The sequence below is a fragment of the Gymnoscopelus braueri genome (assembly GCF_963280865.1).
Source record: "Gymnoscopelus braueri genome assembly, chromosome: 22".
Lineage (NCBI taxonomy): Eukaryota > Metazoa > Chordata > Actinopteri > Myctophiformes > Myctophidae > Gymnoscopelus > Gymnoscopelus braueri.
In genome coordinates this window covers 40,812,920-40,836,300 of record NC_137624.1, presented here as the reverse complement: position 1 = coordinate 40,836,300, position 23,381 = coordinate 40,812,920, and the positions used below count along the sequence as shown (strand labels likewise).

The 23,381-nt window shown below is 40.3% G+C and overlaps 3 protein-coding genes across 4 annotated transcripts in view; 2 read left to right on the top strand and 1 right to left on the bottom strand.

Annotated features, from left to right (window-relative positions):
- Positions 1-319, top strand: part of LOC308078124 (fibroblast growth factor receptor 1-A-like) — a 38,809-nt gene extending 38,490 nt beyond the window's left edge. For both annotated transcript variants that reach the window (XM_080419224.1, XM_080419223.1), the window contains exon 17: positions 1-319. This exon is cut by the window's left edge and continues 914 nt beyond it. The gene's annotated coding sequence lies outside the window, so the exon portion shown is untranslated.
- A 7,726-nt stretch (positions 320-8,045) lies between these two features.
- On the top strand, positions 8,046-12,937 carry LOC308079024 (collagenase 3-like; the record flags this gene model as incomplete). The annotated part of the gene is made up of 10 exons (XM_080420361.1): positions 8,046-8,069; positions 8,449-8,711; positions 8,897-9,045; positions 9,909-10,037; positions 10,213-10,374; positions 10,516-10,645; positions 11,424-11,557; positions 11,666-11,825; positions 11,949-12,031; positions 12,726-12,937. The coding sequence occupies 10 exons, from the start codon at positions 8,046-8,048 to the stop codon at positions 12,935-12,937; spliced, it is 1,446 nt and encodes a 481-aa protein (XP_080276487.1).
- Positions 12,938-19,258: 6,321 nt separating this feature from the next.
- Positions 19,259-22,431, bottom strand: LOC308078141 (uncharacterized protein). The gene is made up of 4 exons (XM_080419256.1): positions 22,370-22,431; positions 20,724-20,770; positions 20,443-20,494; positions 19,259-20,113 (listed from the first exon to the last, which is right to left on the bottom strand). The coding sequence occupies exons 1-4, from the start codon at positions 22,413-22,415 to the stop codon at positions 19,881-19,883; spliced, it is 378 nt and encodes a 125-aa protein (XP_080275382.1). The 5' UTR covers positions 22,416-22,431; the 3' UTR covers positions 19,259-19,880.
- Positions 22,432-23,381: the final 950 nt, after the last annotated feature.

Sequence of the window (23,381 nt, the reverse complement as noted above, 5' to 3'; positions counted from 1 at the left end):
ACATTTTATACCATGGTGCCGACCGTTCCGAGGTCACCGGTATTTGACTGTGGGCGAGCAGGTATTGGCGCGAGACCGTTCTTGTATTCGTAGCAAAATCACAGTGTTATGGTTCTCAGTGTTGTAAATATTCATAACATTGCCACCAGTGTTTGTCAGTAACAGCAATGCACTTAACCTCCAGTTGAGGTCCGGTATTACAGGGAAAATACCTTTAGCTATGTATAAATACAGTATTACATGTATTACTTTTTTATTTTAGGAGCGGGGGTCCACAAATATGCTTTGAAAGAGAGAAAGAAAGAAAGAAAGAAAGAAAAAGCACAGTTTAAAATGTTTAATATTGTCACTATTGCAGATTATTTAAGATCTGCATGGAAGTGAAACATTGAGAGGTGTGTGTGTGTGTGTGTGTGTGTGTGTGTGTGTGTGTGTGTGTGTGTGTGTGTGTGTGTGTGTGTGTGTGTGTGTGTGTGTGTGTGTGTGTGTGTGTGTGTGTGTGTGTGTGTGTGTGTGTGTGTGTGTGTACTGTGAAGAGGACAGATATTTGACATCCAGAAGGAAACATCCTTCTTATGAATAATGAATGAATATTGTATATAATGTGATGGACGGAGACAGAGACTGATGGTAGGATCGTACATACAGTATATCCGATGCCATAACACCATTGATCACAAATACGTTGACTCCGCACTTATAGAGGGGCTTTTTGAGACGCATACACACATACATACAGTGGTGGAAAAGTACTCAATTTGTTTACCTAAGTAAAAGTATCAATACTGCAATGTAGAAATGTAGAAACACACACAGTAAAAGTCCGAAATTCTAAATGTATTTGAGTAAAAGTTCAAAAGTATTGGCATCAAAATGTAGTACTCATTATGCAGAATGTCCCATTTCAAGTTTTCCAAATGTATAACAATCTTTTGAAAATAGCCAATCTACAAGCTCACAATGCGTCGCATCGCGACACATTGTGAGCTTGTAGATCGGCTATTTTCAAATGGCCGAAATGTATATAGGGCTGAAGTGGGTAATGTATGTTTTCAAAATCTACAAAGTAACTAGTAACTAAAGTTTTCAAATAATTGTAGTGGAGTAAAAGTACAATATTTGCCTCTGAGATGTAGTTGAGTAGAAGTAAAAGTATTGGAAATTGGAGATACTCGAGTAAAGTACAAATACCTCAAAATTGTACTGAAGTACAGTACTTGAGGACATATACTTAGTTACTTTCCATCACTGCGCTACAGTAGCCTATGTTCACACTAGGAGCACAGATGTGTGCCCTACTGTATTCAGATTGGTTTTAATCGAGTCTGAATTGAAAGCCACATGGAAACTGATGCAACGCTAATCAGATTTGAACCACATTCCTACAGTACTGTAGGTGGTTTGAAATGCATTTAAATGTCATTTCTAAACAGTTGTCTCAGTCTGGAGTCTCTGGACACTCGGACACTGAAGTCTGATTTATACGCATATGCAGATATGGATCGACAATTCTGAATTACACAAATCCCATCTGATCTCTTGCAAATAACAGTGTGGCTTTGGACAGTCGGCCATAAAGATCATATTTGAGAAACAAAGTTGCCTGCATTCTGAACAAAGCAACAGAATGTTTTTTTGTTTGTTTTTGTTTTTCCATATTATGTATGACCCGTATGAATCTTCTGTGACCATACATTATCTGTTACTTTTTCTGGACATTTTATTCTGTTTCGCTTTCTGTTTAGCTTCTTGGCTTCTGTACTTGCTGTACTTAAATGTATTTACATGTGCAAAGGTGTTTTGTTGAAAGCTCCTTATGAAACAGAATCCATTCATCTAATGCATCTCTCCCTCCCCTCCAGTCTCTGTGGTAATAATACCAGCTAGTCGTTCTCCAGAGATCACTGACTTCACTGAAATCATTTCCAGGCATTACGCTATTATCACTAGGATTGATGCTTCTCTTGTTTCTCAATAAACAACACACATAATTTCTCCGTCTATAAAGATTGTCAAAAAACTGAATGGTCTGTTCTTTGTACGGTTGTGATGATGAAGAAAAACGAAATATCTGAAAACCTAATGAATTATATATTCCTTTACAGAAAAACGAACCGAAATCAATCATCTAATGACTTGTATATGTTTTTGCATTATACAAGTTTTATTCACTGTAACATGCAGAAGGAGAATGCACTCGCATTTTCCGGCAGCGGCTGCTGCCGCGGAACTGCCGGTGGAGGAGCGGCAACTGCCGGCAGTGACTGCCGGCGGTGGAGCGGCAGCTGCCGGCGGAGCAGCGGAACTGCCGCGGAACTGCCGGTGGAGGAGCGGCAGCAGCGGAACTGCCGCGGAACTGCCAGTGGAGGAGCGGCAGTCAACTTATTTTTTCCGCCGATAAAGTATAGTTTTGGACCATGACGGAGGCGCGCCGACTCAGTAGACCTTGAGGCCAAGGAGTCGCGCCCGAGCGCCTCCAGGCGCGAGTGCCCGCGACGACCAGCCGATGGTCTACTAGTCGACTAAGCGCCGTCCGAGTTATGTACCGATAGGCACAGAATCGTAAATAATATTGGTGGGGACTGCGTTACACAAACGCAGCACACTCCCAAAGCTGGCGCCGCCGGCAGCTCCGCGGCAGCAGCCGCTGCCGGAAAATGCACTCGCTGTCCCTCGTAACATGTCCAGGACAGATGATGTGTTTCTGGTAGAATGACCCAAAATATAAAATAAAATAAAATCAAAATATGCATTTTTTTCAAAAATACTGATACTGATATATTATTGATTTCAGAACATTCCAAACATGCAAACATGACCCGCTTTAATTACTTCAGTCTATATTATTATTTTAATGACTTTTTTTTACGTCCAATGTATTTGTATTGTTCATAAAGTTAACTTAATGCATTTGAAATTAAATTAAAATGTTACTTTTCAGGATTCCAATAAAAAAATACTTTTGAGTGACATACTAGAATGATGAAGTGCGGCATTAATTTGCCGCACTTCATCAAAAAAAGTTTAAATATGGAGTTATGAGGTGTCTGCCCGACAGCAACAATATGCAATGTGGCCCCCTGGAGTGAGTGTGGAAATATAGTGGCCCTCTCCATCATCAAAGTTGCTCACCATTGAGCTATGCCATGGTAACATGGTATAGTCACTACTTTATCATTCCGCTATTCTATAGTGAAAATAATCACTCATTGGAAGTTAAAGAATTGTGGTTGAGTTGCAGTTTCTGTGAAAGAAGAGATTGCTTCCTATTTAAGTTCCTACTGTTCATTAATGAAGCAAAAAAAACTATGTAGTTTTGTAAGCCAGTGCCCAAAGAGGAGTGCCCCTGGTTTCAAAAACATATGTTTTGTTTAATAATATATGAGCAGCAGAGGTTAGTTCAGTTGGATTGTACTGAAATATAAGGGTTCAATTAATGTACATACGGTTCCCTCTAGTGGTTGCTTCTATGAACTGCAGAAAAGTGAAGGAAAAGTATATAGGTCAAATTGATTTTGGTGTTTAATTTAATTTCTCCTGACAATTAATCAGGATAAAAAACATAAGGAATGTGTGTGTGTGTGTGTGTGTGTGTGTGTGTGTGTGTGTGTGTGTGTGTGTGTGTGTGTGTGTGTGTGTGTGTGTGTGTGTGTGTGTGCGTGTGCGTGCGCACGTGCGTGAATCCGTGCGTGCATCCGTGCGTGCATCCGTGTGTCAACTGGTCCTGATGCTCAACAGACTAGCTTAGACCCTCCTAACATTAAACTACTAATAACCAGGACCTTGGCATAATTTTTTGACAATTCCAACCCAACCAAATTACAGTATCAACAACAACCCATTTTATCAAAACAAAAACAAAAAACCTGAATGGCAGAATATTAGACTCCACGGTAACTAATAAACTGAGAAAGATCTTAATGTAGCCTACAGAGTGCACAGCCTGGACGTAGAGAAAGGCCGGTAAACCCATGGGTAACCCTGGCTGCCCAGAAAGGACAGGCTGTGCTCTCACTGGGGTCAAGGAGTGGTGAAGACAGCGCTTTACTTCTTTCTTGTAAATAAAACGATACAATGGAAATAAGATCAAGATTTTGTTTGCACTGTGACCATGGTACACTGCAGGAGATGGCGGTAATGCAACGTTTAGGGAAGCCAACCGCCATTAAAGTCCAAAGAAGAAGAATAAGAAAGAAGTTGGACCTCATTATTGTAAGAGCAAATTTCTCCAAGTAGGCAAAGATGGAACACGCCCATGTTCCAGCCCCATCTTTGCCTGCAGTTACCCCTGTTTTAAACCATGCTTAATCCTAACCTTATTCCTAAACGTAACCTCAGTCAAATGGCGCCAAAACCTAACCTTATTCCTAAACGTAACCTCAGTAAAATGGCACCAAAACCTAACCTTATTCCTAAACGTAACCTCAGTAAAATGGCGCCAAAACCTAACCTTATTCCTAAACGTAACCTCAGTAAAATGGCGCCAAAACCTAACCTTATTCCTAAACGTAACCTCAGTAAAATGGCGCCAAAACCTAACCTTATTTCTAAACGTAACCTCAGTAAAATGGCGCCAAAACCTAACCTTATTCCTAAACGTAACCTCAGTAAAATGGCGCCAAAACCTAACCTTATTCCTAAACGTAACCTCATTAAACTATGCCTAAACCTAACCTTATTCCTAAATGTAACCTCTGTAAAACTATAACTATCATGGATAGAAATGACAAAAATGTGACTAAAACTAATACTAATTTTGTCCAAAAGACTAAGACTAAATCTAAATCTAAAATGCGGGCCAAAAACAACACTGACACACACACACACACACACACACACACACACACACACACACACACACACACACACACACACACACACACACACACACACACACACACACACAGAGAAAACCTAACCTTATTCCTAAACGTAACCTCAGTAAAATGGCGCCAAAACCTAACCTTATTTCTAAACGTAACCTCAGTAAAATGGCGCCAAAACCTAACCTTATTCCTAAACGTAACCTCAGTAAAATGGCGCCAAAACCTAACCTTATTCCTAAACGTAACCTCATTAAACTATGCCTAAACCTAACCTTATTCCTAAATGTAACCTCTGTAAAACTATAACTATCATGGATAGAAATGACAAAAATTACTAATTTTGTCCAAAAGACTAAGACTAAATCTAAATCAAAAATGCGGGCCAAAAACAACACTGACACACACACACACACACACACACACACACACACACACACACACACACACACACACACACACACACACACACACACACACACACACACACACACACACACACACACACACACACACACACACACACACACACAGAGAGAGTTTATGGCCATGTAGCCTACTACCATTATATATAGATTGCATATACCTTATGATAGGAGAATTTGCTCTCCTTTCTGATGCAGTGCTGAAAATCTGAAGCAGATGCTGCTAACAAAAAGGCAACATTAGTTTCAAAACCTTTAGACTATGTGACCGTCTTTTCAGCTGAATGTCTCTGAAGTTGAAGTTAACATTGATTTGATTTTCATTATCTAAATGCTAAATTAGTCACAAGCCTTCTCTGAAATGCTACGGGACAACAATGGAGGAAACAAAACAAACTTTATTTCTCAGCTGTTCGAAACAGTATAATAGCAGTATTTATTGGAAGCTGCAGTAAGACGCCATATTCATTAAATCTAACCAAAAAACAATTAAGATTTTAGTAATTTTTCTGCAAATAAGCTTCAATTGTCAACAACTGAAAACATTCAGTCAGATGGCTTTTATTTCATACGAAATAAATGTGTTTATAAGGACAACAAATAACATGGATACAAAGTACAGTAACCTCACCCACCCACACATAACATAAAGCATTTAGAAACCCCATCCATCCACACGTTCACATGATACAGCATTTATGTCCCCACAAAACATTCAGCCACACAGGATACAACCACAGCAGCTTCAAATGTCATGTTTTCCACATTGCCAGAATACTAATCTCTCAAGAACAGATCCAACATGAGATAGTACAAACAGCAGAGGGCGCTGTTTTTCATTCTCATTTGGCTTTGGGTTCCCAGATTGCCAGAATACTAACCTATGCATCAAACAGCTCTCAATTAACCACATGAACTCTATCCCTATTCGGGGCATGTCATAATAGGCAAACATTCGGCGAAAACAGCAGGCCTACGATGTGAGCTTTTACAGTAGATCAAAATTTTTTTGCCAAAGAGGTGGTGTGGAGGGAGGGGACCTTTGGGACCCCAGTCATAGAGTTTAAGTGGTTAAACGTACCAGGAAATCCCCTGACTCCGCTTTATGCTTGAGTGTCCGTGTTTAGCCGCGTATAAGTTTACATTTTGCCTTTGTATAATGATCTCTTATGTAATCTTATGTAATGATGTGCAGTTGATACTTACTTCCCTGTTGGCAGCTTTAATACATAAGATACCATAAATACTATAGTGACCCGGCTTTTATTTGTTGTCTCCACCAGGCCAAAATGGCCGAGACTATGTTTTGCACCCTGTCCGTCCGTCCGTGTGTCCATCCGTGTGTGTGTCCGTCCGTCTGTCTGTGAGCAGCTAATCTCCGGCACCGTTGGCCCGGTCACTGCGAAACTGTGCACACCCACTCCCTGGATGCCAATTCAGAACCTCTGCCCTGATTTTTTCAGACTGGCCTGTTATAGCGCCACCAGGAGGCCGATATGTGCAAAACAAATTTTTGGATATTACTCCTACAGATTTTGTCCAAAAAGCACACAAATCGGTACACAGTATCTCTATAGTCATGTGATCAACACGGAGCTGTCCGGTTTTCCATATTCCATCCTGATTGGCTAAGATTGCCTTCCAAAGTATGCAGGAGTGCTCCGTTTTGAACAAAATGCCTCAAATCATGAACACAGCGTGCAATTTCTGTGAAATTTTGTACGCACATTCCCACAACCCCCCACAATGACAAAAAAAAAACATAACTCTCCTCACTTGACATCCATCCATCCATCTTCAACCGCTTATCCGGAGTCGGGTCGCGGGGGCAACAGTTCCAGCAGAGAGCTCCAGACCTTCCTCTCCTGAGCAACATTAGCAACTTCCTCCTGGGGGATCCCGAGGCGTTCCCAGGCCAGTGTGGAGATGTAATCCGCCCATCTGGTCCTTGGTCTGCCCCGGGGTCTCCTCCCAGTGGGACGTGCAGCGAGGACCTCCCTAGGGAGACGCTCGGGAGGCATCCGTACTAGATGCCCGAACCACCTAAGCTGGCTCCTTTCCAAGCGAAGGAGCAGCGACTCTACTCCGAGTCTCTCCCGGGTGACCGAACTTCTCACCCTATCTCTAAGGGAGATGCCAGCCACCCGTCTGAGAAAACTCATTTCGGCCGCTTGTACCCGCGACCTTATTCTTTCGGTCATGACCCACACTTCATGACCATAGGTGAGAGTAGGAACGAAGATTGCTCGGAAGACCGAGAGCTTTGCCTTCTGGCTCAGCTCTCTTTTCGTCACCACAGTGCGGTACAGCGACTGCAATACCGCTCCTGCTGCTCCGATTCTCCGGCTGATCTCCTGCTCCGTCCTCCCCTCACTCGTGAACAAGACCCCGAGATACTTAAACTCCTTCACCTGGGGCAAAGCCTCATTCAAAGCCTCATTCACTTGACATGTCTCTCGCATATGAAAATTGTTTTGACAAAGAGGTGGTGTGGAGGGAGGGGACCTTTGGGACCCCAGTCAATGAAGTAGAGTTTAGGTGGTTAAACGTACCAGGAAATCCCCTGACTCCGCTTTATGCTTCAGTGTCCGTGTTTAGCTGCATATAAGTTTACATTTTGCCTTTGTATATCTCTTATGCAAGTATCAGTTAATCTCTTAGTTTGAATGTAACCTTATGTAATGGCTGTGCAGTTGATGTTGACAATATGTCAACATGATTACAGCATTTTACAGTGGAAAACTTTTTTTGCCAGACAGTGGCATCATCAAAACTTCCTCTATTATCCACATGGAGCATGGTTCTGGTTTCAATGACTCAGGTATAGGTGTTGCGAGGAGGATATAAGACCTGCCTCCCCCACAGAAACTCAACCAACCAACCAAGAGGCATGAACTCTTTCAGCCTGTTCATTCTAAGCTTGGCAACTGCAGTTCATTCTCTGCCAATATCAGACATTGCTGTAAAAGATGAAGATTTTGCAACGGTAGGTATCTACTCTGTAGCTTGCGATATACTTTTTTATTTTTATGAGAACGTTTTGTTTAATTGACACCTAATTATAATGATCTTGTACACGCATTCACCTCTGCATTCCTGTATATCAACACAGAATTTCTGGATCCATATTCTTGTCTTCACTTGTGTGTTATCTTGTCACTCCATATCCACCTGTCATATTTGTCTAATATGCATTGCAGAGCTACTTGAAGAACTACTTCAACCTGACAGAGGAGGACTTCCAGCCCAGAGTGGACGGTCCTGCGTCCAGATCAGCGACCAGCCCAATGGTGATCCCCAAGCTCAGTGAAATGCAGAAGTTCTTTGGGCTTAACATCACCGGAACGCTGGACACTGAGACGATAGCACTGATGAAGAAGCCTCGCTGTGGTGTTCCCGATGTCCAACTTTCTCGTTTCGCCACATCTAACCGCAAGTGGGAGAAAAGTAGCATTACCTACAGGTGAGAGACCTATGCAAACATGTACAAACAATCAGACATGCACATCCCCCTCTTATCGATGGGGGGATAGACACTAGTAGGGATGCTTCCAGGTTCAGACAAGTTTACACACAAAAGCTTCCAGTTTTAGACACGTTTACAAACAACTTTGTGACTCTGCATTTATCCTTCTATCTGACCCACAGGATTAATAACTACACCCCAGACATGTCTGTGTCTGAAGTAGATGACACTATAGAGAAAGCTCTGCAAGTGTGGTCCGACGTTACCCCTCTGAGATTCACAAGAATTTATAGCGGCACCGCTGACATCATGATCTCATTTGGTCGCCGCTGTAAGTAGAAAATAACTCTCATATTCCAAATGGAAGTTTCATAATCTATTCCCCAAATGAACCACAGCCAGTCCACCACTGTGTAAACCTGTATGCTTGTGTTGTATGCATGCTTTGATAATATTCATAATGAATAAGGACTACGTTTAGAAATGCATATCATATCCATGATGAATAAGGATGACAGTGTGTGGAACTATAGGAAATATTAGACAAATGACAATGTTTGACTTCAGGATGAGAGTAGATACAGTAGCCTGGTTCTAGACGATTCTGCCATTGCAAAAATAAAATTGCCTTTGGCAGATAGTCTGGCCATGCCAGGCTACAGATACAGTACATCCTGTGTGTGTGTGTGTGTGTGTGTGTGTGTGTGTGTGTGTGTGTGTGTGTGTGTGTGTGTGTGTGTGTGTGTGTGTGTGTGTGTGTGTGTGTGTGTGTGTGTGTGTGTGTGTGTGTGTGTGTGTGTGTGTTGACATCTCCAGCTGTAGGAGCACAAGTTATAAGAAAGCCTTATGACATTTCTCCATCAGTAGATGGCTTTGAGTAGTATCATCCCTGCTTTAAAAAAAACATGCCATTCAACATGACTGTTGTTGTTGTGGTGTTACTGTATTTCTGGGCACCATTTTTAAAAGCATTTATTTATTTTGTATTTTACATTTTACATTTGACTTTATATTTACAGGCCCACTAAAGCTTTCTTTGTCCACTTTGTCTTCATACAATGAACACAGACAATCCTAGCTCTGATACTGTTTGTTAGCCGTAGACCTAGGAACTAATAGCATTGATTAAACTGCTTTAATTTGACTAGCATTTCTTCTTAACAGTCACTCACATAAATATGTTCTTGTTTAAAGCGCATGGTGATGATTACCCCTTCGATGGTCAAGGTGGCACCTTAGCTCATGCCTATGCACCATTCGGTGGCATCGGAGGAGATGCACATTTTGATGATGATGAGATATTCACTCTCAAGTCCAACAGAGGTGAGTTTCTTAACCAGTGGACAATTAGCCTATAGCTTACATACCGTATACAGTTGATTATTTCTATACGTTTCTTCTTTGTTGGCAGTATGAAGAAAAAAACAACAACAACAACAACAGCAACAAAACACAGCATTTCCTTGTCTTTCAGTAGATTGTGTGTTTCTTTCTGCAGGTCCTGTCCTCTTCCTGGTAGCAGCCCATGAGTTTGGCCATTCCCTGGGTCTATCTCACTCTGATGACCCTGATGCTCTCATGTACCCCACTTACAGCTATAGGAACCCAGGCACCTTTTATCTGTCCCGTGATGATTATTATGGCATCCGGTCTCTCTATGGTAAAACAAAAAAAATAAATATATATATATATATATTCTTTGCATTTTTTAATTTTTTTCAATTTCTTTCAAATCCAAAATTGATTCCTTATGCTAATAAGTTCAGCTCTCTATATTTGAAGATGTTGATTTGACCTGCAGGTGCTAATACTGATGTGAGCCCAGGTGAGCCAGGACCCGAGCGCCCCACCACCCCTGATGCATGTGACTCAACCATGGTCTTGGATGCTGTAACCACGCATCGAGGAGCAATGCTCTTCTTCAAAGACAGGTATAATATACTGTACACCTCAGATTACCAAGAATCTGACGGGGGGAAAAAAGCATCACAATGCCATTGCTTTCTTTAACTGGGTTAGATGCTAAGCCAGGGGTGGGCAACTTTGATGATGTAGAGGGCCACTATGTTTCCACACTCACTCCAGAGGGCCACATTGCATATACTGTCGTTACGCTGTCGTTTTTTTTGTTGCTATTTTTTTATTGGAATGCTGAAAAGTTTTTTTTTTTCATTTCAAATGCATTTAGTTATGCTTATGTTAACTTTATGAACTTAAATACAAATACATTGGAAGTCATTGCGAACGCGCCTCCGACCAAGTGGAGCTTACTATGTAACCCTGCTCAGGTTGTGTGTCTGTCTGTGTGTCTGTGTGTCTGTGTGTCTGTGTTCATGCTCTCATAATGCTCTGATTACAATGCACAACAGCCTGCAAAACACACACACACACACACACACACACACACACACACACACACACACACACACAATGTCAATGTTCTCTCGGTGAAATAACACGGATTACAAGTCCGTAAATACACAATATTTTCGAGCTGCGTTCGCTTCCAGCGTTCGCGCGTCTTACTTGTTAAGCTACTAATATAGACTGAAGTAATTAAAGCGGCTCATGTTTGCATGTTTGGAATTGAAACGGCTGAAATCAATAATATATCAGTATTCTGATATTAACCTGCGTTAAGTGAAGGTGGGGGCCTCATGTGCCCATGTATGTGCTCAGCTGTAATACTCTGGCATTATCTGTTGTCAGCTTCTTCTGGCGAAGCTACCCAGGGAGCAGCACACCCCGGCTGAGTCTCATCACAAGCTTCTGGCCCAGTGCTCCTGCCAGCATCGATGCTGCTTATGAGATTCGTCAGTCAGACCGAATCTACTTCTTTAAAGGCATGCGTTCTCTTCATCTTCCTAGTAGCACTTCATCATTAGTGTGTGTTTTGAAGTGTGCACGCAGGTTTACACGTTAAAAACTCTTCTTGTGCTTTTGTTTTCCAGGTCGCATAGTATGGGGTTTCTCCGGCTACACTCCTGTGCCAGGCTATCCCAAACTCCTCACCAGTTTTGGTTTACCCAGAGATGTAAAGAACGTCGATGCTGCCGTCTACGATGAAGCAACGCGCAAGACGTTATTCTTTGTTGGTGACAGGTATTATAGGTATGCTAAGAAGACTGTTTCATTTTTAAAACATTGTATCAGATACATGTGTTCTATGTTGTGCTTTCTCTGATGATGAGTGTATGAGAACAGTAAATCATAGTCTCGTTTGTGTTGCTTCAGTTATGATGAGGCCAGGAGGACGATGGACTGGGGATTCCCCAAACCGTTTCCCGGCAAGGTGACAGCAGCCTTCCAATACAGAGGTGGGTCACCCTGACAGTGATTACCACAACATGACACATCCTGTGATCGTATGAACGAAGTTTGCGCTGCAATTTATGTCAGCTTGCCTGGCATTGCCAGGCTTACTGTGCTAAGCGACTCCTTGATCAGTGTGTTCAGTGTTTTGGTACCCGGCATTGACCGGGTTATTCCATGGTTGAAATAGGCTCTCTCCCTCCCTCTCTATTCATTTAGACCATGTTTTGGTTAGACCACGTCATTTGATCAAATGCATCGCTATTTCAATCATTACAAATACAGCAATATCTTTCGGTCAGCTCATACAGTAGGATACTCTTTAAACTTTGTTTGTCTTACTTTGTAATGTTACATCGCATTTGCTACCTTTGTCTGGAAAATGTATCGACTGCTGCATGACCAAATACGTCTATACGATGATGTTAGTGTATTATTAATATTATTATGTGACAATTAGGGGAATAATACTCCATTTCTAATTATCATGGTGGAGCAATTGCTTGGAGTGCTCCATTTCTCAGGTGCCAGTGGTTGACTTGTGTGTATGTGTGTGTGTGTGTGTGTGTGTGTGTGTGTGTGTGTGTGTGTGTGTGAGAAAAACATGACTTCCCTGTCTATCTTTTCTGCTGCCCCTTCATTGTGGCATCTTCTGATATACTTAACTTTATTGTCTTTACTTAACCCTTTGTCCCCTAGGTTTCACCTATTTTTACACTGGAAACTACATGTATGAGTACTACCTACCGATTGGGAGGCTGTACCGTGTGCTGAGGAACAGCTACTGGCTACGTTGCGCCGCCGCTCATGGTCTAGAAGCTGAAGCACCTAACTCTGTATCACAGTTACGCATGCCTCAATGGGCGTTGCTGGCTTTTTGTTTTGTTGTGACTTTCATGGCGGCCAAGTAGCCTAATACACACTGTAAATCTCATTTACAGCGAAATAGTAGCTACACTAAAATGTGTTTTCGAAAACATTTGAGGTGAGAAACAAGCAGTGAAAAATAACCCTGATTCATATTTGAGTCTACTTTGATCATTTGACTGGATCGTAGTGAGCCGGCTGTGTTGTGTTAGACTTTGCATAATTTTACATATTTGTATATGCATATGTTATGTTGTGTGTAATACAGAATACTGTATAAATGCTCTGAGATATAGTACTGTACTATATAAAGACTGTAACAACAACAAATCAATGTGAACTTTAAACCTACAGTAAATTATGTCTTACGTAGTGTAATATACTGTACGTAAAAGTGCCCTAGTTAGTATCTGGCCAATAACCCTGTCCCTTATAATGTGTGCGCTCATTGCATATATGAATTGCTCCTGATTCAGGACTCATTAGCGCTGTTATGAAATAATAACAAAAATAAGGCTGTTCTCTTCAGTAATTATGGGTATGATGGCGATGCATTGAGGTAAGAGATGAAACCATTGCCAGTGGGATCACTGAGGCATCACACCACCAGAGGGAGCTCCACTGATCTCATTCCCCCCAGATTCAGCACACACATGAGGATGAGTTCATTCTACTATTATGCCAAATGTGGAATGCCCTACCGTGTTATTATGGAGCCCACTTCAGTTCTAGGCAAAACCCGCTGTGATTGGCCAGTAGTCGCTGTGATTGACAGTTCTCGTTTTTGCCACTATGCCTAAACCTAACCTTAACCCTATACCCTAATCCTATCCCTACCTCAGTAAGACTATGCCTAAACCTAACCTTAACCCTAACCGTAATCCTATCCCTACCTCAGTAAGGCTATGCCTAAACCTAACCTTAACCCTAACCCTAATCCTATCCCTACCTCAGTAAGGCTATGCCTAAACCTAACCTTAACCCTAACCCTAATCCTATCCCTACCTCAGTAAGACTATGCCTAAACCTAACCTTAACCCTAACCCTAACCTCAGTAAAACTATGCCTGCCAGGGAGCCAATCAGACAGGTAAGGCGGGTATATATCCTATAACGTTGGTGGGATTCATTAATCACGCTGCCCTACCTCCAGCTATCAAAAGGTGTGACTCCCTACCCTCCTTCAAAACCTCCAAAGAGCACCTGTCTGCAATTAGCAACTGCGGACTTAGACACACACACACACACACACACACACACACACACACACACACACACACACACACACACACACACACACACACACACACACACACACACACACTTTTTTCTCTTTTTTTTGTAAATATACTTTTACTGCTCCTATTTATGATTTGTTGTATAGTATGTATGTCTTTATATGTATGTCTTTATATGTCTTGGACCACAATGGACCACAATAGAAACAAGCCCTCAGGGCCTTTTGCGTTATCCTTCTAACATTATTGTATAACTGTATATTTTTGCAAACTGTCAATAAAGTATTCCATCACTCAATCATTCATGGTCATTGTAAAGCAGGCCCTCTTTGTTGTAATTGTTTTTATGCAATTGTGAACACATGTGTGTTTGGCTAGAAGCAATTACTATCACCAATCCTTTTTTTTTTTGTTTCTTAAATTTAATTCAATAATAATAATACTCCCCCCCCCCCCCCCCGCATTTTCTAATGCTAAACATTTAAAATGCAAAAGGATGAAAGTAATCGAAAGATGACAGTCCCCTCATGCATTAATCAGTCAGGCATGTGTGTTTTCTTAAATGGCTAGTCTAACATGGTGACATGGAGTGGAGGGGGGCGGGTCTGATCAAACGAGCAAACGAGATCAAACGACTAAAATACAAAGAAAAGGAACATTTTAACAATAGAAATCTGGCACAAAATGTTTTCAGATGGGGATAGTGGACAAATACATATTAATTTGGGGGTACTTGACATGAAAATGTTTGAGAACCACTGGTTTAAACTGGAAAAAAGCTCAAAGAAGCAACTACACTTTAGAATCAAGCCCAAAAAACTGCAACCCGCAACTACAAATATTTACAAGCAACTTTACAGAAAAACAAGCCCAAAGTCGCTTATAATAAGCGGATGTGGCAACACTGACCACTTCTTGTATTTGTATTAGTTTTGTTGGATTGACACAAGCCCCTGACCTGCACTACTTGCTTAACACAGTTCTCAGACATTTTCATATCAAGAACCCCCAAATTGATACTATTAGGCAGCGGACCCCCATCTGGAATTATTGCGCCCCAGGGGCCCCCAAAGGAGATACAGTATGTCAAGACTGTTCAACAGTTTTCAAAAATGGCAGATCAACAAGCTCACAGTGCGTCACGAGTCACACACTGTTGTGAGCTTGTAGATCGGCTATTTTTGAACAGCTGAAAACAAAGTGTCCTAAACTGTTCCTCATTTTGCTGAAAGACCCCTGGGGGTCCCCGGACCCCACTTTGCGAACCAGTGTAGCCTACCTTTATAATGTTTGTTTGTGGAATGTGTATCAAATGTGCCATTTGAAAAGCTTGCTCTATATACAGTATTCTTCTTGATAGCGTGAATACAACTGATATTGTTGTACTCCAGCCTTGTGTTAAGGAGGAATTAAAATATTTAAACTTTTAAGAACAAGACACTGATATTCCACACTAAGTGTATACTGTGTAGCTGCTATGAATTGCTATGAACCTGCACCGAGATGCTATTAACCCATTTAGACCTGGAAAGCATATACGTTCTTATACTGTACCCTTCAATCCAGTTTGTCAAGAACCCCCAAATTGATATATATTTGGCCACGAACCCCATCTGAAAATGTTTTGTTCCAGGGACCCCGGAATGATGTAGGCCTATATAAAAAAAATACAGATTTTTCTAAATCTTAAAAAAAAATAGCAGATGTACAAGCTTTTACATCTGCTGTTTTTGAAGAGCCAACATATATATTTTTGGAATAAAAATATTTTTTTTTTCAGAAAACTTTTCGTTAGGATTTAGAATGCGTTTTTAAAAAAGGCCCTAGGTCTAAATCGTGGTATATTACATTTTGAAAATACATTGCTATGGCCTCTATGGGAACATTTTCTAGTGAGACTTTCTTTTTTCATGGTGTTTATCTGTCCAGCAGCACCACCTAGTGTTTGCACATGCACACTTGCACACGTGCCTGCTCTCACACACACCATTCAGAGTTGACATGGTTCAAGCAAATTTGAGGCACAATTAAGAACATAATAACAATCATCCCTGAAAATAAATGAAGAATAGTAGAATATAGAGTTATGTTGACCAGCTAGAGAGAAATTCACCACACTGCATCAAGTTATAGATAATAATTAGGACATTTTCAAATTCAGTCAAATATTTTTCATTGTTGTATATAAGTACATGTATTTATTATTGACATAATATTTGAACATCTTCTCCATATTAAAATAGAAAACAAATTAACCCCCCCCCCCCCGAAACCCAATCTAACAACGAATTAAGACATCCAATATTAAAGTTAAATTGTCTAGATTAGAAGCAGACCTTCCATGAATTCAGATTGGTGAATACCAACCTGGATACCTGGACAATCAGGTTTAATCAGGCTTTTTTTTTTAAATACTGCAATCATGTTATTTGTAAATTCTATATATTCACGTTTGGTTGTTTACAAATCATGTTCTATTAGTATTCGTATTGTGTTATACATGGGCAGAGGCCTCCTAAGCCCTTTGGGCTGCTTGCCTCCTCCTGGCACTTTCCTTTTTTATATTTTGTGTGCTGTTTTTTTGTATTGTTTTTACATTTTGTGCAAAATAAAAACAAATCTAATCAGATACTCCCTAGACTTGCAGCAGCTCTTTAAATCCTTGGTTTCCTGCCCCTCTTTCACCCCACCCCTCCCCCCACACCTGCACGAGACACACAGGTGTTTGATACAAACCCTTTATATATTTGTAACTGAAACGGTGACATAAACAACTTATAATGTAACGTTACGTTACACACAACATGGAAGTATAGTTGTCAGTGTTGTCAGGGAGTTAAAACTACCAAACCACATGTGTGACAAGTTGGAAGAGAAGTTCATTATTTTCACAACAGACTGTGTTGGTCGTTTTCTTTCCAAATGAGTGGATTATTATTATCATCCAGGTGAGTTAGATGCTATGCTGCTTAGCATGAACATGTAGGCTACAGGCAGGAGCTGATTTGTGTGTCATTTTACTTTATTATTTTACTCTGAGAAATGTCGTTAAAGAAAAACTTGTCGGGATGCAATATCTAGCTGTGTGTGTGTTATGTGAAATGAATATATTGTCATGAGCTGTGTTTGATTGTGATGCAACATGCTGTAACATGACTCCGCCAGATGGGGGCGGTATTGAAAAACCAGGCTGTGATGGCAGTCAGGTTAACATTCTGCGCCTAAAGCTTAAGAGTGTGTGTATGTGTGTGTGTCTGTCTGTCTCTGTCTGTGTGTGTGTAATTTTTCAAGATGTTCCAAAACTAGCCACTCTACAAGCACCAGTGAGCTGGAGCACAAATGGGACCCAAGACATGGGCATTGATCACGAGGACGGCCAACACCTCTACCTTCCTACATGGACTAAAGAAAGATGCAGGGGAGGAAAGTTCTGGCCAGCCAGCGATAACCTAGTCCATGAGATCCAAAGTTTGACCCTGGCCATCACTTACACAACTGATGAAGCCACGAAGAAGACATCTCAGGGTAGGAACCTGGTTTTCTCTTTTCTTTGCTGCTGCTGCTGTTGCTGATTGTGTTGTAAGTTGTGTATGTGATTCAAGCTGCTGTTTTATTGTTGTCTTATTAGGACTAAATGACTGGGTGGCAATGAAACATGTTCAGTGACTGTTTCTGGCTCTGGCATTGAATGTTGGTGTGAATCTACAGTATGTCTGTTGTGTTGTGGCTGTTGTTGGGTAAAGAGTTGTGACAGGGTGCAGTATAACCAGGCTGTGTTTGTTGTGTTGTTGAAGGTAGTGGGTTGTGACAGGGCACAGTATACGTATACTAGGTGACAGGGTATAGTATACGTATACTAGGTAGTGAGTTGTGACAGGGTACAGTATACGTATACTAGGTAGTGAGTTGTGACAGGGTACAGTATACGTATACTAGGTAGTGAGTTGTGACAGGGTACAGTATACGTATACCTGGTAGTGAGTTGTGACAGGGTACAGTATACGTATACTAGGTAGTGAGTTGTGACAGGGTACAGTATACGTATACTAGGTAGTGAGTTGTGACAGGGTACAGTATACGTATACCTGGTAGTGAGTTGTGACAGGGTACAGTATACGTATACTAGGTAGTGAGTTGTGACAGGGTACAGTATACGTATACCTGGTAGTGAGTTGTGACAGGGTACAGTATACGTATACTAGGTAGTGAGTTGTGACAGGGTACAGTATACGTATACCTGGTAGTGAGTTGTGACAGGGTACAGTATACGTTAGCCCTGAAACATGACTGTCATACCATGACAGTCATGGTGCCGAGTCCCCCTGGTCTAAAGTTGTGTTCGATTTTTTCACATTGCCATCTCTCACATAAACATAAACGTTCAGATTTCAAATATAAAGTGCTTACCACCGAGCCACGGATGATACAAGGCGATGCGGACCGCGATGAGTACCCGTATCTCCCGTATTGTTCAATAAAAAGCATTTTAATCCCATCGCCGGCCATTTTTGTTTTTTTTGTTTTTTTGTTTTGTAATGTATCAGAGTGCAATACACCTCCCAACCATTAGTGTCGCATGGTTGAAAGCATCAGAGACAATTTGGAGAAAATGGCCGGCGATGGGATTAAAATGCTTTTTATTTAACAATACGGGAGATACGGGTACTCATCGCGGTCCGCATCGCCTTGTAACATCCGTGGCTCGGTAATCCCTAGCTATTAGGCCGAGGAAGAAATGCCTCCCTTTTCACATTGGCCTGTTTTAGGGCCACCAGCAGGTCTAATTTAGCTATCACATTTTTGGAACAAAATGCCTCAAATCATGAATGCAGTGTCCGATTGCTGTGAAAGGCCTAAGAATAAATGGCACCCTTTTCACATTGGCCTATTACAGCGCCACCAGGAGGCCACAATAACCTACCTGACCTGGCGGATACATGTGCTCCTGAAACCTCCCCCACTGAAACCTTGGCGGAGTCTCTGGTAATTTGATGAAGGATGACACATGTCATCAAATTATTGGTTTAGGAAAACGGAACAAAAAAAAATGCAGATGCATAATAAGGTACAATGACAACAATTTATTGTTGTGACTGGGTTGTAAAAAATATATAATAATACAAATGAATGGATGCTGCACACACATAAGGTTTAATATTAATAAAATACAGAATGACAAGCAGTGGTAAATCAATCAGCTGGGGGGGGGGGTTGGTACAGGGGAGGGTGATCACTGGCACACTGGCATAAGTGTGAGAGAGAGATTTTTCTGTTAAAATGAATATAAAAATAATTAGTCAATTAAATTCCCCTAAGTCCCCTCACATCTGTATTCAAATTACATCCTGCACATAATTCTACATTCATTCAAACTCTAAACTCTGACTGGGGAGGGAGTCTGGGAGGAAGGTGGGTTATTGCTCTTATAGTCTAATGGCAACACTCCCAAGGAGGCATGGTCATTACAATGTCCTCCTGATGTGAAAGAAAATATTTCAAAAGAAGAAGAAAAAAAATAAGGTTATGTATTATGGGAAATCTAAATCTGTTGAAAATATTTTATTTTTATATGGTGTCATAATTAAACTTAATGTTGATATGGCACACTGACCTATCAATAAAATAAAACGTGGTACTTTGTGTCAAAAAGGTTGCCGACCCCTGATTAAAGCTAGACTAGATGATGAGCAGTGGATAGCACTTAGACATCATACAAGATGTAAGAGTCTAACTGAAGCAGAGAGAATCCTTCAGTTGAACAGAGCGACACAGACCAGTGGTGCTGCCAGGACCAAGAGGCTCACTGCAGAGGTGGAGGCTCCAGAGAAGATGGAGAAGAAGGAGACGATGTTGTCAATGATGGAGTCTCCGTTGCACAAGTTACTGGCACAGCAGCTTGTTTTCTCTCCCGACAGCTTACTAACCGTTGCCGCCAACATACACTCGGAAGCTGTGCTGCAGCCCTTCAAGGGTACAGAAAGGACTGCACGCGCAAACACACACACACACACACACACACACACACACACACACACACACACACACACACACACACACACACACACACACACACACACACACACACACACACACACACACACACACACACACACACACACATTACTCTCTGAACCAGCTGTAAACACATTCACTACTTTTTTATTCACTGTGAAATACAATATATTTTCATCATTCAGCAATGTTATCTGAAAATCAGTGGTGACTTTAAAAGTCTAGAAAGATCTGAGCTGAGGAATGTGAAATGTTTGTGTAAAAAGGATAGGCAGTTGTCTGAAGTAATAAGTATATTACGTGTTGTCGCCATGCAACGATCCCCCTTGGTACCACAAAATTGAATCTTGGTTAAGGATAAGGATAAGGATAATTCCTTTTAACAGGTCGTTCATGAAAGTCCTTGCGGTCTTGTTTCCAATGAGAACCTGTGAGCAATTAGGGGTTAAGAGTCTTGCTCAGGGACAAATTTCATTTCATCGACACATATGCTGGCGTGGCCTGGAATCGAACCTGGGGCAACCAGGGCCTCTGGCTCCCTAGGCGGGCTCACTAACCACTCAGCTATGGCCGCCCCTGGTGCAGTCTGGGTTATCTGGGTCACACGCATAGCACATCAAGGCAGAGGCTAAGACAACAGGTAGACAATATCACACAGGTTAAAATTGAAAACGAATGTAAACTTTACACACATTCCAACACACCTATTTGTTTGTTTACCAAACAAACATTTATAATTCAAACACTTTAATGAGCAGTGTAAATCTGGGTAATAATTATATATATATATATATATATATATATATATATATATATATATTAGTTTATTTAAGGTAGACACTCGCAGATATCTAAGTGATAGCTTGGGCAGATGTTAGTAGGTATAGACCCCTTAACAGACGACGTCACACTGGTTGCAAAAGTCATACTGGTTGCAAATGAAACCCATTCTGTCAGGTCTCGCTAGGACGCGCCTCACTAGCCAAAACACACCCCAAAACACCCCAAAACAACAGGTTGAGAATTGATTGCATGAAACAATCACTTGTGCATCCAGTCTCAATGTTAGTAAACAAATAATTGGTCTATATATCTATTATAATATTAACTTGAGTATCAGATGTTAGTAGGTATATAATCTACTATAATATTAACTTGTTAGTAGGAATATAATCTACTAAAATATTAATTTGTTAGTAGGAATATAATCTACTAAAATATTAACTTGTTAGTAGGTACATAATCTACTATAATATTAACTTGTTAGTAGGAATATAATCTACTAAAATATTAATTTGTTAGTAGGAATATAATCTACTAAAATATTAACTTGTTAGTAGGTACATAATCTACTATAATAATTTGTTAGTAGGAATATAATCTACTAAAATATTAACTTTTTAGTAGGAATATAATCTACTAAAATATTAACTTGTTAGTAGGAATATAATCTACTAAATTATTAACTTGTTAGTAGGTATATAATCTACTAAAATATTAACTTGTTAGTAGGAATATAATCTACTATAATATTAACTTGTTAGTAGGAATATAATCTACTATAATATTAACTTGTTAGTAGGAATACAATCTACTATAATATTAACTCGTTAGTATGTATATAATCTACTATAATATTAACTTGTTAGTAGGTATATAATCTACTATAATATTAACTCGTAAGTATGTATATAATCTACTATAATATTAACTCGTTAGTAGGTATATATAATCTACTAAAATATTAACTTGTTAGTAGGAATATAATCTACTAAAATATGAACTCGTTAGTAGGTATATAATCTACTATAATATTAACTTGTTAGTAGGTATATAATCTACTAAAATATTAATTTGTTAGTAGGTATATAATCTACTAAAATATTAATTTGTTAGTAGATATATAATCTATTATATTATAAAGTTGTTAGTAGGAATATAATTTATTATAATATTAACTTGAGTATCAGATGTTAGTAGGTATATAATCTAGTATCACTCCAGATTCTATATGCTAAAGTCTGTGAAGGCTATGCATGTGAATGACAGTGGCAATTTACACTGTGTGGGGATTTCACTGTCACAGTGAAATGACTGTATATTATTTATGTTGTATTATTATTATTATTATTATTATTATTATTATTATTTTATTATTATTATTACTATTATTCACATGTTGTGAAAGGCAGATAGCAAAAAACAAAAATCATTAGTAAGTACTTACCATGTGGTAAGAGCAGGAGGCCAAGGATGAGTATGATCAGATGCATGGTGTTGGACACAGAGGTTCAAATGACTCATTGAACAGCAGCGTTAACAGCTTTTAATACCTTTGTAAAGGGGGCGTGGCTGGTGTGTGCATGGGAGTCAACGTGCTCATATGTATAAATACTACATGTGTCATTTGTTCTAAGACTAAGTCTTTATGTTGAATTATAACCATCTAGATGATTGAAAAATAACAATAACCACATCTTAAGCTTGTGTGTGTGTGTGTGTGTGTGTGTGTGTGTGTGTGTGTGTGTGTGTGTGTGTGTGTGTGTGTGTGTGTGTGTGTGTGTGTGTGTGTGTGTGTGTGTGTGTGTGTGTGTGTGTGTGTGTGTGTGTGTGTGTGTGTGTGTGTGTGTGTGTGTGTGTGTGTGTGTGTGAGAGAGATTACTATTTTTTAGCACGAGGGGGGGGGGGGGGGGGGTCATACAACAAACAAAAAAGACACATCCACTAAAGATTATTATTTACATATAGCATATCCATACAGGAATGTATCATTGTCCAGAATACTTTTCATTTTGTACAAAACTCCATTAACAACAGTAGTTATGATGAGAGTTTTTAGAAAGCTGCAGTTGAGGACAGAGGGCCCTGTGCTCCTCTCGACTCTGTCCCGTCTTGTCCAGCACTCCCCAAACTCCTCTATTAACCAGTGTTTCTAATCTCAAAACCACATCCTCAAAGACAGTTCAGTTGTAGCGTCTTTGGGTACTTAGAAAAGCGCTAAATACATTTGAGATATCACAAAAGTGGAACACAAAATATTAATTGTTTTATAAAACCAGTCTGGTTTAGTGAGTGTGAGTAGTGTGGTTTTCATGTATATGTTGTCTCACATTGTCTGTGTAAATGTAGCTACAGACTTGCATGGAAAACGAGAGTTAAAGTTTACCTTTCATTTACTGTACGTGTTGATGATATCAGCTTCCTGTCAGAATGTCAGTTAGAAATTTGTGATGTTACAG

What these genes read in the sequence shown, in the direction of transcription:
- LOC308078141 (XM_080419256.1), bottom strand. Translation starts at nt 22,415, where the DNA reads ATGCATCTGATCATACTCATCCTTGGCCTCCTGCTCTTACCACATG. An exon ending in CCTCCTGCTCTTACCACATG is followed by an intron (nt 20,771 to 22,369) that starts GTAAGTACTTAC and finishes CTGTTGTCTTAG; the next exon opens with CCTCTGCCTTGATGTGCTAT. An exon ending in ACCCAGATAACCCAGACTGC is followed by an intron (nt 20,495 to 20,723) that starts ACCAGGGGCGGC and finishes TCCTTATCCTTA; the next exon opens with ACCAAGATTCAATTTTGTGG.